This window comes from Salmo salar, chromosome ssa01 (assembly GCF_905237065.1).
Source record: "Salmo salar chromosome ssa01, Ssal_v3.1, whole genome shotgun sequence".
Lineage (NCBI taxonomy): Eukaryota > Metazoa > Chordata > Actinopteri > Salmoniformes > Salmonidae > Salmo > Salmo salar.
The window spans coordinates 64,288,935-64,307,062 of NC_059442.1; the positions used below are offsets into that span (position 1 = coordinate 64,288,935).

The 18,128-nt window shown below is 43.9% G+C and overlaps 1 protein-coding gene across 2 annotated transcripts in view; it reads left to right on the forward strand.

Moving 5' to 3' along the window:
- The window catches only part of LOC106607224 (SH3 and PX domain-containing protein 2A), a 112,694-nt gene that overhangs the window by 21,284 nt on the left and 73,282 nt on the right, over positions 1–18,128 (forward strand). For both annotated transcript variants that reach the window (XM_014203975.2, XM_014203971.2), the window contains exons 3-5: positions 13,561–13,636; positions 14,478–14,554; positions 16,122–16,213. In XM_014203975.2, the coding sequence (XP_014059450.1) occupies positions 13,561–13,636; positions 14,478–14,554; positions 16,122–16,213 (245 nt within the window). The remainder of the gene's footprint in view (positions 1–13,560; positions 13,637–14,477; positions 14,555–16,121; positions 16,214–18,128) is intronic.

Sequence of the window (18,128 nt, forward strand, 5' to 3'; positions counted from 1 at the left end):
GGTTACAGCCCAACACCGTGCAGGACGTTTGGCATTTGCCAGAGAACACCAAGATTGGCAAATTCGCCACTGGCGCACTGTGCTCTTCACAGATGAAAGCAGGTTCACACTGAGCACATGACAGACGTGACAGAGTCTGGAGACGCTGTGGAGAACGCTCTGCTGCCTGCAACATCCTCCAGCATGACCGGTTTGGCGGTGGGTCAGTCATGGTGTGGGGTGGCATTTCTTTGGGGGGCTGCACAGCCCTCCATGTGCTCGCCAGAGGTAGCCTGACTGCCATTAGGTACCGAGATGACTTCCTCAGACCCCTTGTGAGACCATATGCTGGTGTGGTTGGCCCTGGGTTCCTCCTAATGCAAGGCAATGCTAGACCTCATGTGGCTGGAGTGTGTCAGCAGTTCCTGCAAGAGGAAGGCATTGATGCTATGGACTGGCCCGCCCTTTCCCCAGACCTGAATCCAATTAAGCACATCTGGTACATCATGTCTCGCTCCATCCACCAACGCCACGTTGCACCACAGACTGTCCAGGAGTTGGCGGATGCTTTAGTCCAGGTCTAGGAGGAGATCCCTCAGGAGACCATCCGCCACCTCATCAGGAGCATGCCCAGGCGTTGTAGGGAGGTCATACAGGCACGTGGAGGCCACACACACTACTGAGCCTAATCTTGACTTGTTTTAACCTCTCTGGGCTAGGTGGGACGCTTGCGTCCCACCTACTCAACATCCAGTTGAATCCTGTGGCGCGTTATTCAAATCCTTAGATATGCTATTACTTAAATTTTTCAAAAATATGACTATTTTACACCATTTTAAAGATAAGACTCTCGTTAATCTAACCACACTGTCCGATTTCAAAAAGGCTTTACAACAAAAGCAAAACATTAGATTATGTCAGCAGAGTACCGAGCCAGAAATAATCAGACACCCATTTTTCAAGCTAGCATATAATGTCACATAAACCCAAACCACAGCTAAATGTAGCACTAACCTTTGATGATCTTCATCAGATGACAACCCTAGGACATTATGTTATACAATACATGCATGTTTTGTTCAATCAAGTTCATATTTATATCAAAAACCAGCTTTTTACATTAGCATGTGACTAGCATGTGACTAGCATTCCCACCGAACACTGCCGGTGAATTTACTAAATTACTCACGATAAACGTTCACAAAAAGCATAACAATTATTTTAAGAATTATAGATACAGAACTCCTCTATGCACTCGATATGTCCGATTTTAAAATAGCTTTTCGGTGAAAGGACATTTTGCAATATTCTCAGTAGATAGCCCGGCATCACAGGGCTAGCTATTTAGACACCCAGCAGGTTTAGCACTCATCAAAGTCAGATTTACTATAAGAAAAATGTTCTTACCTTTGTTGTCTTCGTCAGAATGCACTCCCAGGACTTCTACTTCAATAACAAATGTTGGTTTGGTCCAAAATAATCCATCGTTATATCCAAACAGCGGCGTTTTGTTCGTGCGTTCTAGACACTATCCTAAAGGCTAAATAAGGGTGACGAGCATGGCGCAATTCGTGACAAAAGAATTCGAAATATTCCATTAACGTACTTCGAAGCATGTCAACCGCTGTTTAAAATCAATTTTTATGCCATTTTTCTCATAAAAAAGCGATAATATTCTGACCGGGAATCTGCGTTTAGATAAACAGACAAAGGAAAAGAAACCATTCGGTCGAAGCGGGCACGCGCCTAAGCCCATACTACTCTGAGTGGCCACTTGCCAAAAGCGATAAAGTGTTTCAGCCAGAGCCTGCCTCGATATCGTTCAATGTTTTCCCGGGCTCTGAGACCCTATGGACGACGTAGGAAGTGTCACGTTATTGCACAGATCCTGAGTCTTCAATAAAAAGAGCCAAGATGAAACACTACTTCTCAGACAGGCCACTTCCTGCTTGAAATCTTCTCAGGTTTTGGCCTGCCATAGGAGTTCTGTTATACTCACAGACACCATTCAAACAGTTTTAGAAACTTTAGGGTGTTTTCTATCCAAAGCCAATAATTATATGCATATTCTAGTTACTGGGCAGGAGTAGTGACCAGATTAAATCGGGTACGTTTTTTATCCAGCCGTGCAAATACTGCCCCCTATCCCCAACAGGTTTTAAGGACATTACATCAAAGTTGGATCAGCCTGTAGTGTGGTTTTCCACTTTAATTTTGAGTGTGACTCCAAATCCAGACCTCCATGGGTTGATAAATTGGATTTCCATTGATTATTTTTGTGTGATTTTGTTGTCAGCACATTCAACTATGTAAAGAAAAAAGTATTTAATAAGATTATTTATTTCATTCAGATCTAGGATGTGTTGTTTAAGTGTTCCCTTTATTTTTTTGAGCATTGTACATTTAAATGCTATTAATATTAATTAGCATATATTTCTGTTAATTCCTGTATATTCCCGTTAATTCCCACGGAAAGTTTCCACCTCTGAATATTCCCCAAAATGTGCAACTCTAATCATGGATAGAGGGAAGTTTCCTGACTTTTTCTTTGGCTAAACCAACTAGGCTCTTAATATAAGAACTTTATTCATATTTACAGATGGCATAAAAGTTTGTTATTAAAGCACATGAAAGTTCACAAGTTCGAGAATGCGTTTTTTGGCAGAAATTCCTTTTGACCAAAAAAAAATGTTTTACGTTCAAACGGCTCTTCTGTGAATTCGTGACTTGCGACATACGCATAGTTTCTTGAATCGGTTCACATTTTGTCTGCTAAATGAACTACTTTAGCCCACAGCTATATGTGACCGACCGCATAGATTCGGGCTTGTGTACAAAATTGGATTTTTTAAATTTTTACATTGGATAAAAGTAGAGACTCAGCGCTAGGAAATGGTGTATCATACACTGCAGTTCAGGAACAATGGGAAAGTAATTTTGCTTTCAAAGTTGATAAACTTGTGACCCCACTTTTGAGAAAATGGCCCTTCAATGTTTTGGTACACCTACTTGAGAGCTCTTTGTCTACACCCAAATGTAGGTCTACACCCATCTCTTTAAGGATTCACATGAGGTCATATGCTAAACAGTGAGTAGTGTAGTAAGGATTAATACTAGTGGTCTTAAGTGGTAGTAGCCTACAGTAAGGAGAAATTCCAAGTCTTTCACCCATCTCTTTAAGGATTCACGAGGGCATGTGGTAAACGCATGCTATATCAAATAAAATCTATGTTTATTTGTCACATGCACAAGGTAAAGTAGGTGTAAATGGTAGTGATAGTACTTGCAAAACAGAAAGTGTCCAGATAAAAATATTTTATAAATGTTTTATTGTTATTAGATGATGCTTAACAAACTTGCCTAAATTGATGGGTCATGTGAAGGAAATACTATAACCACCCCTCACCCACATCTTTTAAGTGGATGGGTCACTACATGTACACATGTTCATGAAATACAATCGATGGCCGTAATCACCCGTAGACACACCTGCTAATTTGATGGGTCATGTAATAATGAGGCCGAAGTGGAGTCTTTTGTTTAGACATGTAGCTAGCTATGTAGATAGCTTGCTAAACGATGAACCGGCATAACCCCAACTCATACTACTAACAATACAAACATTTTCATAGCTGTAGTCTGAATCTGCAGGTAGCTAAAGCTAACAAACTAGCTTCAAACGTTAGCTAGCTAACATTGCCGATGTGATTGCCCGATGTGGTCTCAACAGGCTATTCTGTTACGATGTCGTCGAAGAATCATCTACTAGCCCCAGCCCACTAGCTTTTCTGAACGCTGTGTCCCCTGCTTGCCTAGCGTAGTATGACTACCGAATGGCACCCTGACTCACCTATTGCTGCTCTTTTGACCCTATGATCACTTGGCTACACAGCTGATGCCCCCTGGACTGTTTCAATAACACGGTACCTCATTTTGTTTACCTGTCGGCTCCAGCCTCGAACTCAGGTCCTGTATGGACCTAACTGACCCGCTCTGCCCATTCATCACCATTTACCCGTTGTTTTCTTAGCTCTCCTTGCTTTATGCCTCTCTCTAATGTCAATATGCCTTGTCTACTGCTGTTTTGGCTAGTTCTTATTGTTTTATTTCACTGTAGAGCCCTCAGTCCCGCTCAACATGGCTTAGATAGCTCTTTTGTCCACCCCACACACATGCGGCCTTCCCTGTGGCTCAGTTGGTAGAGCATGGTGTGTGCAACGCCAGGGTTGCGGTTTCGATTCCCACGGGGGGCCAGTACAAAAAAAAAAATGCATGGTATGAAATGTATGTGTTCACTACTGTAAGTCGCTCTGGATAAGAGTGTCTGCTAAATGACTAAAAATGTAAAAATGTTTTAAAAAATGCAGACACCTCACCTGGCTTAACTGGTGCCTCCAGAGACGAAACCTTTCTCATCGTCACTCAACGCCTAGGTTTACCTCCACTGTACTCACATCATACCATCGCCTGTACATTTTGCCCTGAATCTATTCTACCACGCCCAGAAATCTGCTCCTTTTGTTCTCTGTTCTCAAAGCACTAGATGACCAGTTCTCATGGCCTTTAGCCATACCTTTATCCTACTCCTCCTCTGTTCCTCTGGTGATGTAGAGGTTAACCCAGGCCCTGTAACCCCCAGTTCCACTCCTATTCCCCAGGCGCTATCGTTTGTTGACTTCTGTAACCGTAAAAGCCTTAGTTTCATGCATGTTAACATCAGAAACCTCCCTAAGTTTGTTTGTTTTCACTGCTTTAGCACACTCCACCAACCCTGATGTCCTAGACATGTCTGAATCCTGGAGTAGGAAGGCCACCCAAAAATCTGAAATTTCCATCCCAAACTACAACATTTTCCGCCAAGATAGAATTGCCAAAGGGGGTGGAGTTGCAATCTACTGCAGAGATAGTCTACAGATTCTGTCATGCTATCCAGGTCTGTGCCCAAACAGTTTGAGCTCCTACTTTTAAAAATCCACCTTTCCAGAAATAAGTCTCACTGTTGCAGCTTGTTATAGACCCCCCTTAGCCCCCAGCTGTGCCCTGGACACCATATGTGAATTGATTGCCCCCATTTATCTTAAGAGTTCATACTGTTAGGTGACCTAAACTGGGATATGCTCAACACCCCGGCTGTCCTACAATCTAAGCTAGATGCCCTCAATCTCACACAAATTATCAAGGAACCTACCAGGTACAACTCGAAATCCGTAAATGTGGGCACACTCATAGATATCATCCTGACCAACCTGCCGTCTAAATACACCTCTGCTGTCTTCAACCAAGATCTTAGTGATCACTGCCTCATTGCCTGCTTTCGTAATGGGTCCGCGGTCAAACGACCACACCTCATCACTGTCAAACGCTCCCTAAAACACTTCTGCGAGCAGGCCTTTCTAATTGACCTGGCCCAGGTATCCTGGAAGGATATTGACCTCATCCCGTGGTTGTTCTTTAAAAGTGCTTTCCTCACCATCTTAAATAAGCATGCCCCATTCAAAAAATGTAGAACTAAGAACAGATATAGCCCTGGGTTCACTCCAGACTTGATTGCCCTTGACCAGCACAAAAGCATCCTGTGGTGTACTGCATCAGCATCAAATAGCCCCCGCGATATGCAACTTTTCAGGGAAGTTAGGAACCAATATACACAGGCAGTTAGGAAAGCAAAGGCTAGCTTTTTCAAACAGAAATTTGCATCTTGTAGCACAAACTCCGAAAGGTTCTGGGACACTGTAAAGTCCATGGAGAACAAGAGCACCTCCTCCCAGCTGCCCACTGCACTGAGGCTAGGAAACACTGTCACCACCGATAAATCTACGATAATCGAGAATTTCAAGAAGCATTTTGCTACGGCTGGCCATGCTTTCCACCTGGCTACCCCTACCCCGGTCAACAGCTCTGCGCCCCCCACAGCAACTTGCCCAAGCCTCCCCCACTTCTTCTTCACCCAAATCCAAATATCTGATGTTCTGAAAGAGCGCAAAATCTGGACCCCTACAAATCAGCCGGGCTAGACAATCTGGACCCTCTCTTTCTAAAATTATCAGCCGCAATTGTTGCAACCCCTATTACTAGCCTGTTCAACCTCTCTTTCATATCATCTGAGATCCCTAAAGATTGGAAAGCTGCCGCGGTCATCCCCCTCTTCAGGGGGAGACACTCTAGATCCAAACTGTTACAGACCTATATCTATCTTACCCTGCCTTTCTAAAGTCTTCGAAAGCCAAGTTAACAAACAGATCACCGACCATTTCGAATCCCACCGTACCTTCTCCACTTTGCAATCTTGTTTCCGAGCTGGTCATGGGTGCACCTCAGCCACGCTCAAAGTCCTAAAAGATATCATAACCGACATCGATAAGAGACAATACTGTGCAGCCGTCTTCATCGACCTGGCCAAGGCTTTCAACTCTTAGAATCACCGCATTCTTATCGGCAGACTCAACAGGCTTGGTTTCTCAAATGCTTCACCAACTACTTCTCAGACAGAGTTCAGCATGCCAAATCGGAGGGCCTGTTGTCCGGACCACTGGCAGTCTCTATGGGGGTGCCACACGGTTCAATTCTCGGGCCGACTCTTTTCTCTGTATACATCAATGACGTCGCTCTTGCTGCTGGTGATTCTCTGATCCACCTCTACGCAGGCGACACCATTCTGTTTACTTCTGCCACTTCTTTCGACACTGTGCTAACAAACCTCCAGACGAGCTTCAATGCCATACAACACTCCTTCCGTGGCCTCCAACTGCTCTTAAATGAAAGTAAAACTAAATGCATGCTCTTCAACTGATCACTGCCCGCACCCGCCCACCCGTCCAGCATCACTACTCTGGACGGTTCTGACTTCGAATATGTGGACAACTACAAATACCTAGGTGTTTGGTTAGACTGTAAACTCTCCATCCAGACTCACATTAAGCATCTACAATCTAAAATTAAATCTAGAATTTGCTTCCTATTTCGCAACAAAGCATCCTTCACTCATGCTGCCAAACATACCCTCGTAAAACTGACGATCCTACCGATCCTTGACTTCGGCGATGTCATTTACAAAATAGCCTCCAACACTCTACTCAGCTAATTGGATGTAGTCTATCACAGTGCCATCCGTTTTGTCACCAAAGCCCCATATACTACCCACCATTGCGAACTGTACGCTCTCATTGGCTGGCCCTCGCCTCATATTCGTCGCCAAACCCACTGGCTCCACGTCATCTATAAGTCTTTGTTAGGTAAAACCCTGCCTTATCTCAGCTCACTGGTCACCATAGCAGCACCCACCCATAGCACCCGCTCCAGCAGCTATATTTCACTGGTCATCCCCAAAGCCAACTCCTCCTTTGGCTGCCTTTCCTTCCAGTTCTCTGCTACCAATGACTGGAACTAATTGCAAAAATCACTGAAGCTGGAGTCTTATATCTCCCTCACAAGTAGCAAAACTTTTGTAGTTCTCGATGGCTAATGTTTTATCTTTCAAAAATGGTGCGGTAGAAAGGAATGTCAACACATACTGAACAGCTCACATTATAGACAGAAGCGTGCTAAATGGTAGGCCAATCCAAACTAATCTCCCGGCATGACCAGCCCATACATTATCTCAGCCGATCATGGCTAGTGGGAAGGTTCCTGTATTTTTCCATGGCTGAATCAACTAGTAATTTAACAATTTTATTCGTATTTATGGATAAGAAGTTTGTTATTAAGACACATTGAAGTTCACATTTTCCAGATATATTTTCTTCCAAAAAACTTATTTTGATACAAATGAAGTTTATGTTCAAATGCTTCTCCTGTGAAGTAGTGATGTGCGGCATACGCCTAGTCACTTACGTTTGTCACGCTCATCTTCGTCTTCTGACGATATTGCGAAATCGTCGTCTGAAAAGGTAGACCAAAACGCAGCAGGCATGCGGTTGTTCATTTAGAAAATTTAATTAAATCAAAATGACCACAAAACAACAAACAAGAAAACGAACGATCTACTGACAGTCTGCAAGGCACAAGGCTAACACAGAACAATCTCCCACAAATAACAAACACACCCTAATATATGGGACTCTCAATCAAAGGCAGATAGACAACACCTGCCTTCAACTGAGAGTCCCAACCCCAATTAACCAAACATAGAAACAGACACACTAGACTAAACATAGAATACATGAAAACCAAACAGTGCCCAAAAACCCCGGAATACTTAAATCAAATGCCCCTCCAACAAACACCACCCCGAACCACATAAAACGAATACCCTCTGCCACGTCCTGACCAAACTACAATACCAATTGACCTTATACTGGCCAGGACGTGACAGTACCCCTCCCTTAAAGGTGCTAACCCCGGAAGCACCTTAACAAAAATAACCCCAAGCAACACCAAAAAATAAAATTTCCCCCCTACTAAAGGGAGGGAAGGGAGGGTGGCTGCCGTCAACGACGGCACTGTGCTACACCCCCCCCTCCCCAACCCACCTATCTCTGGAGGTGGCTCCGGCTCTGGCCGTTCCAGGCTGTCGGGGCAGTCTGGCAGCTCGGGACAGTCTGGGCAGTCTGGCAGCTCGGGACAGTCTGGGCAGTCTGGCAGCTCGGGACAGTCTGGGCAGTCTGGCAGCTCGGGACAGTCTGGGCAGTCTGGCAGCTCGGGACAGCCTGGGCAGTCTGGCAGCTCGGGACAGCCTGGGCAGTCTGGCAGCTCGGGACAGTCTGGGCAGTCTGGCAGCTCGGCTGGCAGCTCGGGACAGTCTGGGCAGTCTGGCAGCTCGGGACAGTCTGGGCAGTCTGGCAGCTCCGGCAGTTCAGGGCAGTCTGGCCGCTCCGGCAGTTCAGGGCAGTCTGGCCACTCCGGCAGTTCAGGGCAGTCTGGCCACTCCGGCAGTTCAGGGCAGTCTGGCCGCTCCGGCAGTTCAGGGCAGTCTGGCCACTCCGGCAGTTCAGAGCAGTCTGGCCACTCCGGCAGTTCAGGGCAGTCTGGCCACTCCGGCAGTTCAGGGCAGTCTGGCCACTCCGGCAGTTCAGGGCAGTCTGGCCACTCCGGCAGTTCAGGGCAGTCTTGCCACTCCGGCAGTTCCGACGACTGTTGACTGGCGGGCAGCTCCGACGACTGTTGACTGGCGGGCAGCTCCGACGACTGTTGACTGGCGGGCAGCTCCGACGACTGTTGACTGGCGGGCAGCTCCGACGACTGTTGACTGGCGGGCAGCTCCGACGACTGTTGACTGGCGGGCAGCTCCGGTGACTGTTGACTGGCGTGGCTGGGTTTACGCACTTGAAGGCTAGTGCGGGGAGCGGGAACAGGACGAGTCGGACTGGGTTGACGCACTTCCGGGTCCGCACGAGAGACAGGAGCTGGAAACCCAGGGCTATGGAGGCGCACAGTCGGTCTTGATCTTACCTCCTGCACAACCCGTCTTGGCTGGATGGAACTAGTAGCCCTGTACGAGCGGGGTGCTTGTACAGGGCAGACTGGGCTGTGCAGGGGCCTGATGGTAGCCGTGCGTAGAGCGGGAGTTGGGTAGCCTGGTCCTCGGAGGCGTACCGGCGACCAGATGCGCTGCGCAGGCATCCTCCTACCAGGCTGGATGCCCGCTCTAGCACGGCACCTGCGAGGGGCTGGAATAGCGCGCACCGGACTGTGCGTATGGGTGAGATAGTGCGCTCCTCAGCGAAACATGGCGCTCTCCACCCCATACGCTCCGCCATATAACCACGGGTAGCTGGCTTCCCGGCTCTTCCTAGGCCTAGCCAAACTACCGTGTGCCCCCCCCAAAAAAATTATTGGGGGTGCCTCTCGTGCTTCTCCCTCAGCGCGTCCATGGCCTCGTACCTCCGCCTCTCTGCCTTGGCTGCCTCAATTTCCCACTGCGGGCGGCGATAATCCCCAGCCTGGTGCCAAGGTCCGGCCCCGTCCAGCACTTCCTCCCAGGTCCACTTCTCCCGCCAGTCCAACTCGAAGTCCCTCTGCTCCTTCCTCTGCTGCTTGGTCCTGGAGTGGTGGGAGATTCTGTCACGGTATTCGTCGGTAGAAATGGACCAAAACGCAGCAGGCATGCGGTTGTTCATTTTGAACATTTAATTAAATCAAAACGACCACAAAAACAACAAACAAGAAAACGAACAATCTACTGACAGTCTGCAAGGCACAAGGCTAACACAGAACAATCTCCCACAAATAACAAACACACCCTAATATATGGGACTCTCAATCAAAGGCAGATAGACAACACCTGCCTTCAACTGAGAGTCCCAACCCCAATTAACCAAACATAGAAACAGACACACTAGACTAAACATAGAATACATGAAAACCAAACAGTGCCCAAAAACCCCGGAATACTTAAATCAAATGCCCCTCCAACAAACACACCACATAAAACGAATACCCTCTGCCACGTCCTGACCAAACTACAATACCAATTAACCTTATACTGGCCAGGACGTGACAACGTTGGACCCTGATATGGCTATGCATAAGGACAGCTCAGTGAATGCTATTTTTTCTTCTGAAATAGACTACATTTTCTTCATATCATGTTTCTTTAGACCTGTCTAAAATAAATAATGGATTTATTGTGATGGTGTAGACTATATTAAATTGATTTATTAGACTTTATTAAAATGTTGATGTTCCAAAGGTCTCCATCAGTGGCTTGTAAGCTATGAGTGTAAGCCAGGAGATGCTAAATGTATTTATGTTAATTAACAGTCAATTACCATGAGACCGGCAGTTATTTGCTTGACAATCACTGGCTCATAAAATTCATGACCGCCACAGCCCTAGCACCCGGATCTGCCCGAAATCAGAAATATCTTCCTCCATTAGTAAATCCATTAGATCCTCTCTGTCTGTCACTCGCTCCCTGCGCGCTGCTCGCTCTGCATGCGCTCTGCTCATGGCGGCTCTGGGTCTTCGAGTATGCATAGCATCAGCTCCACTTGAGCTGCTCAATAACGAGACATGAGAGCAGTTAGCTGTTAGCTCCTTTTCATCACTCTAAACTCAGGCAAAACTCAAGGAACGTTATTATTTTCTGTGAAGTAATCTCTCTCCCCGCCCTAACCCGATGTATAATGTCGGTCTCTGGCCAGGTAGCAGAGCTCTACCTCAAAGGATAAGAATGAGCGCATTCCCCTTTCAGAGGAGGGGGAAATACAAAGGTCCAAAAGAGATTTAAAGTTTCAGCAACAGCAGTAGAGAAAGAGAAACAAAAAAACTTCAGCTGGAAACTCTCTCATGACCTGATGAAGATCCAATTCTGATCTAAATTTTGCATTTTTTGTGCATCTGATTAAATCACTCTGGGAGCATACCAGTTGCGGACATTGTTTTTTTCTTTAACCCTCTCAAACAACCAAACCAGATATAATGGCTCTGCCCATATTAGCCTGGGACTGTTTATGCAACTGGTTCCTTTGGTCCACTTTGGCCTTGGCCCAGTCCTCTGGCCTAGATACGCATGTGATTTTGGGCTTACTGTTCACAGCATCAGTCCCTCTCCAGAGCATATCTTGAACAAGGCAGGGCAGGGCAGGACCACATCTGGAGCTGAGCAGGCTTGTTACTGTAGGACTCCAATGTGCATTGGTTTACTTTAGCACACTGCAAAGATTTATTAGACCAGGAAACTCGAAAGTCGGTGAGCGGGACGCAAGCAGATACACCCTTGACACTTAGGGATGCCCATGTTCGCACACTTACCAATTAATGCGCTCATGTATTCATGCACACGACATGCCAGATGCGGTTATGAACACAGACACAAACAGTACCAGTCAAAAGTTAGGACACACCTGCTCATTCAAGGGTTTTGCTTTATTTTTTACTATTTGCCACATTGTAGAATAGTAGTGAAGACATCAAAACTATGAAATAATACATATGGAATCATGTAGTAACCAAAAAAGTGTTAAACAAATCAAAATATATTTTATATTTGATATTATTCAAAGTAGCCATCCTTTGCCTTGATGACAGCTTTGCACACTCTTGGTATTCTCTCAACTAGCTTCACCTGGAATGCTTTTCCAACCGTCTTGAAGGAGTTCCCACATATGCTTAGCATTTGTTGGCTGCTTTTCCTTCACTCTGTGGTCCAACTCATCCCAATCCATCTCAATTGGGTTGAGGTTGGGTGATTGTGGAGGCCAGGTCATCTGATGGAGCACTCCATCACTCTCCTTCTTGGTAAAATAGCCCTTACACAACCTGGAGGTTTGTTGGGTCATTGTCCTGTTGAAAAATAAATGATAGTCCCACTAAGCGCAGACCAGATGGGATGGCGTATCGCTGAAGAATTCTGTTGTAGCCATGCTGGTTAAGTGTGCCTTGAATTCTAAATAAATCACAGACAGTGTCACCAGCAAAGCACCATCACACCTCCTCCTCCATGCTTCACGGTGGGAACCACACATGCAGAGATCATCCATTCACCTACTCTGCATCTCAGAAAGACTAGGCGGTTGGAACCAAAAATCTCAAATTTGGACAGATTTCCACCGTTCTAATGTCCATTGCTCGTGTTTCTTGGCCCAAGCCAAGTCTCTTCTTCTTATTGGTGTCCTTTAGTAGTGGTTTCTTTGCAGCAATCCGACCATGAAGGCCTGATTCACTCAGTCTCCTCTGAACAGTTGATGTTGAGATGTGTCTGTTCACTCTGTGAAGCATTTATTTGGGCTTTAATTTCTGAGGTTCTGGTAACTAATGAATTTATCCTCTGCAGCAGACTATTCTACTGTGTAGAAAATAGTCATATTAAGAAAAACCCTTGAATGAGTAGGTATGTCCAAACTTTTGACTCGTACTGTACGTACACACACACCCAAATACATGTAAGCAAACTTGCAGGCAACCACGCATGTACAGCAGAAGGATTGTTTTTGTGATCTTGTCAAAAAATATCACTTGATACAGAATGCCCACTGGGCACAGTCAATTCAACGTCTATTCAATTACATTGAAATTACGTGGAAACAACGTTAATTCAACCAGTGTGTATCCATTGGGTGGCCTCTCCTAAATGCACACCTGTTGCCCTAACTCAATTATAATATTGGGTTACTCCATTTTACTCAGTGAAACGACTCAATGATCATGGTTCGAGGACTGTCTCTGAGACTAGGTTTAACATGTCTAGAACTCTTCATGCGATTAGGCTACCTACACTAATAGACACAGATTCAGATGACTGTTGTGAGTGACATAAGAGATCAAAGTGGGCCTGTGTCTGGTGACTGGTACGTAGTAGCTCTTCAGAGTCTATGTATATACAGCCCACATTTTTAGTAATTTAATTGGGAGGTTGTCGTAAGAGGTCATGACCACCAAGTGCTTCTCTTTCCTATGATCTCATCTACATTCCTCCACTTTGAGCTCCCTTGGCTTTGTCTGTCACATAACTATCTTACATACTTTATTACCACCAGTAATCGATTTAAGTTTGAAATAACATTGACCATACAAAAAAATAAATAACATAGCACGTAGGACTGTATTCATTCAAACTGTTATCTTGATGTTTGCCACAAGTGTCCATCCTTTAGTTTTAGAAGACAAAAGTTAAGATATCCATTGCGTTCTCTTTATTTTCAGATGCAGATCCTGGACAAGTTCCCAGTGGAGGGAGGGCAGAAGGACCCCAAAAAGAGAATAATTCCCTTCTTACCAGGTGAGCATGCTGACAAAAACTGGTTTAATCAACGTTGTTTCCACGTCATTTCAACCCCAAAAAATGTATGTGATGACGTTTAATCAATGTGAAAAACTGATTCGATTTGCAAAAAGTCATCAACGTAGTGGTCTTTTTTTCTTTCAAATTTGAACCTAAATCCAATGACGTGTTGTTTTTGTTGTTGATTTCACATTGAATTCACGTTAGTAGAAAACTCAAACAAATGTAAATCAAAACTAGATGTTGAACAGCAGCATTTTAGAGGTGGGGGTTTGACACCACATTGAAACAAAATGCAATGAAACGCAAGAACACACAGAAAGGACTTGCTTCTCTATCATTTGGAATAGATATTGGTCTGTTCTAACTTAGCACATTTCTAGTTTTTCCACTGTTCCAGCTGGCTGAATAAGGCTGTGGTGTGCTTGTAGTATGGCAGTAGGAGGCTAATCTGATAACTTCAGCATGCCCCAGAGGAGTGAAGAGTGCCATTGTCAGAGAGCTGCACAGCATTCAAACGTCTGGATAGTATTGTTTACACCACCCTGTAAAACCTAGCCAGGGAGTGGGCTCTATGCACTTACTCACTCTAAAATAAACAGTCATGAGAGACAGAAAGACAGACACACTCACACATATTTTACATTTGTCTTTTTCATGAAATCTTGTCTCGAGTACTGCATACTATTTAGAATAGGCCTACTACATAATATGTCAGACTGTTTCTTAAAAAGTCCACTGCCGAATGCTTGGGTCTGGGCTAGTGTCATGTCACCTGGTGGTACTTTTAGAAACAGCACATTCAATGACACCTCAAAGTTCTATATCTCTTTTACAGGTAAACTCTTATTTCGGCGAAGTCAAGTCAGAGACGTGGCTGTGAAAAGGTTGAAGCATCTTAATGACTACTGCAGAGTAAGAACCAGTATCTTGTTTTTGTCTTTGCAGTAAATTATGTACTGTTTGCTGTTTTAAAGACCAACTGCTCTTTAACTCTTCCCACCTGTGAACACACACATGAGACACCCACGTCAAACCACACCCTGAAACCAACGCAGGTTTGAATTCAGTCATGGCCGCTAGCATTTCTCAATTAACCAAATCTTGAATTGAGGCCAAATCAGGAAGTGCAGTCACCCTTCAATGAACGGCAAGAAGTCTTTCTATTACTTATAGCCTACTAAGTAGCCACATCTCACACGGTCCAGTCATTTCTTTAATAGAGCATGTTTTCTCCACCAGCAGCATCCACAGGAAAGTCTAGCTCTATCTGCTCTTACAGTATGTAATTTCCTTATATATAGAAAACCGGAGAAATAGACGTAAGAGGTCGTCTATAGGGGCACGCAGTTCAAACACAGGATGCTTAGAACGGAATGATTCAGCATGTGAGAAGGAGAAATGAACACAGCTGGCCACCTGACCTCATTTGTTTCAGGCTTTTTGGGATCTGGGACACTTGGTGGCTTGCCAAAAATGTCAGTAATCACGCTTTTTTTATTGTGGAAAAACCGAAACCTGCCGTGTGAGCTGTGAATGCAGAGCCTTGTGACAGAAAATGCTCTGAAAGAGTAAAGTTCTAAAATGTAATTATCAGATTTAAACCAAATATAAAGACTGTATGTCCCTAATTCAGTATCATATGCATCTATTCATTGTGTATGCAAATAGTTTATTTCTAAAGTACTTTTCAAAGCAGACACAGTTGTAGTCCTGTCAGAGAGGGTTCTGGTAGCTATAGTCCTCCATCTGTTTTCCTCTGTCTTATCCCTGCTCCGGGCTCTGATCCCTGTTCCTTCCCCTTCTCGTCTTCCATACCTCCCCTTCATCCTCTGAGCCGCTGAGTAACAGGGCCTTACTGTAAACCAGGGTTCCCCAACTGGTGGTTCGCGGGCCGAATTTGGCCTGTGGGTGATTTTTATTTTCCTCCAGGTTTTCTGAGCAAAATAAATAAATAACTAAACATATATATATTTTATGAAATGTAATTGTTGGACATAAAAGACTAAAAACACCAGAAAAAGTTATTTTAATTTTGGAAATCTGTTCCAAAGTTTTCCCATGCATAATAGAGAAATATACACGTATGTGATCATATTGAAATGTAAGCAAGGTTTGAAATTATTATATTTTAGTCAAATATTATATCTGTTTGGGCTTCTTGCGGCCAATTTGCAGTCTACAAATAATTTGTAATTATGTTTCGGGCCCCCTGACCATCCTCTCAAGAAATAATCGTCCCTCGGTCTGTACTATACAGGAACACACACACACACACATTCCTTTTGTGATGTAGTGGAAGGCTTCCACATATGGAGTCAGTCAATTGATGAAATTCAGGGTAAATGTGACCAGATTAGCTGATAGTTATCTTGATGATGTGTTATGAAGTCTTGTCATTGTGAATAATCATTATACTATTTCACAATTATAATATTTTCCATCACTCTCCTTCTCGCACTCCTTCCCTCTCTCCTTCTAGGCTGTGATGAGGCTCCCTAACCAGATCTCCCAGAGTGAGGAGGTGCTGAGGTTCTTTGAAACCAAGGCTGAGGACATCAACCCTCCTAAAGAGTGAGTTTCATTTACCTGGCTATCTCACCCTACAATAGTCACTGAATAATAACACATGGCTATCTCACATATTGTCAGGTTTTAAAGGGCGTCTATTTCTCACTTTCTTGCCTTTTACCAGGTTCTTCATGTTGTACTTTTCAGTTGTACTTTAATAAGATATCAAACACTGCCCCCAAGTACAACAATAAACATGTTTATTTTAGGTTAATATGATAATACAAAGCATATGTTTTATTAGCGCATGTGTGTGTGTGTGTGTGTGCATGTGTCAGAGCACTGGCAGCTGGTGCAGACGTCTCTCACCCACACTGACATGTATTGATCTCCAAGTGACCTCATGTCACATAGATGATGGATGGTCAACCAGGCTCTGGGCTTTTATTAATGATGATACATGGGAGGTGACACCTGATCCCAGCGCAGTGCTTATTGTTCAATGGTATTATGAGAGGGTGGTTAAGTTCAGGTCAGACAAGGCATTACTAGAATTAATTTATCATCCTCAAGATTTATACCAGTAGGGTTTGGTATTTGATGTCAATGGACATTTGATAAGTGGAAACTTACATCTGCATTTAGTAATTTTTTTTCTGTAGATTTGGCCATGTGTTGTAGGTTATTGTCCTGCTGGAAAGTGAATTCCTCTCCCAGTTTCAAGTGTAAAGCATACTGAAGCAGGTTTTTGTCTAGGATTTTGCCTGTGCTTAGCTCCATCCCATTCCTTTTTATCATTAAAACGTCCCACTCTTTGCCTATGTCAAGCATACCATGATGCAGCCACCACCATGCTTGAAAATAAGGAGACACCCACTGGGCACAGATGTCAATTCAAAGTCTATTCCACATTGGTTCAACATAATTTCATTGATTCAACCAGTGTTGATGTGTTGTGTTGGATTTTCCCCGAAAGTGTATTCCTTTGGTGTGTTTTTAAGCAGTATTACATTAGTGCCTTGTTGCACACAGGATTCATGTTTTGGAATATTTGATTCTGTATATTTGTATTCTTCTTTTCACTATGTCATTTAGGTAAGTCATTATTGTGGAGTCATTTCAATGTTGATCCATCCTCAGTTTTATCCCTTTACAGCCATTCAATTCTGAAGCTGTTTTAAAATCACCTTCCTTCCTGTCCTGCAGCTCAGTTCAGAAGGACGACTGTATCTTTGTTGTGTCTGGGTGTTTTACTATAACATCCACAGGATGATTATTAACTTGACCATGCTTAAAGAAATATTAAATGTCTGATTTGCGAGAGGTACCAAGATTCTTGACTAAATATAGCGGCTAAATTGTCCAATATAATTGTCCCAATACAATTTCCATTTTAATCCTTTAGCCACAATGGAGAGTGGTGAAATTTACATTTACATTACATTACATTATGTTAGTCTTGACGCATACAAATCCAATGTCCAGAGTTTTGATTCAATTAGAAAAATATACATTTATTTGTCGTTCTTCTGGATACAAAAATGAATTCTGATCATTAAACTAAAGAAACAAACAGCATGGTCTGGTACGGTCAAAAGACTTCATTGGAATTGAAAACTGGATTGTTTTGAAAGATGCGTAACCAAGGAACAAAGGACTCACGCGGTCTCAAGACTACAGCGTAGAAAAGACACACTTTGGTATGTAAAGTAGCCTAACAAGTGCACACACTTTTTGATGGATTAATGGTTACATTTAAGTGTATGGCTACATTCATCATGCATACAAAGTAATGGAAAGTTTTCTATTGGAGTGACTTATTTGGACAATGGATTGAATGCATAGAATCCGATTTCCAATCTCCGCTGCCTAATTCTTTGAATTGTGAATATGAGTTATATAGTGGCACTGTTAAAAGGAGCGTAGCGCACCGGAGCGCTTATTGATCCATGTTTATAGTTGCATATTGAAATATAGG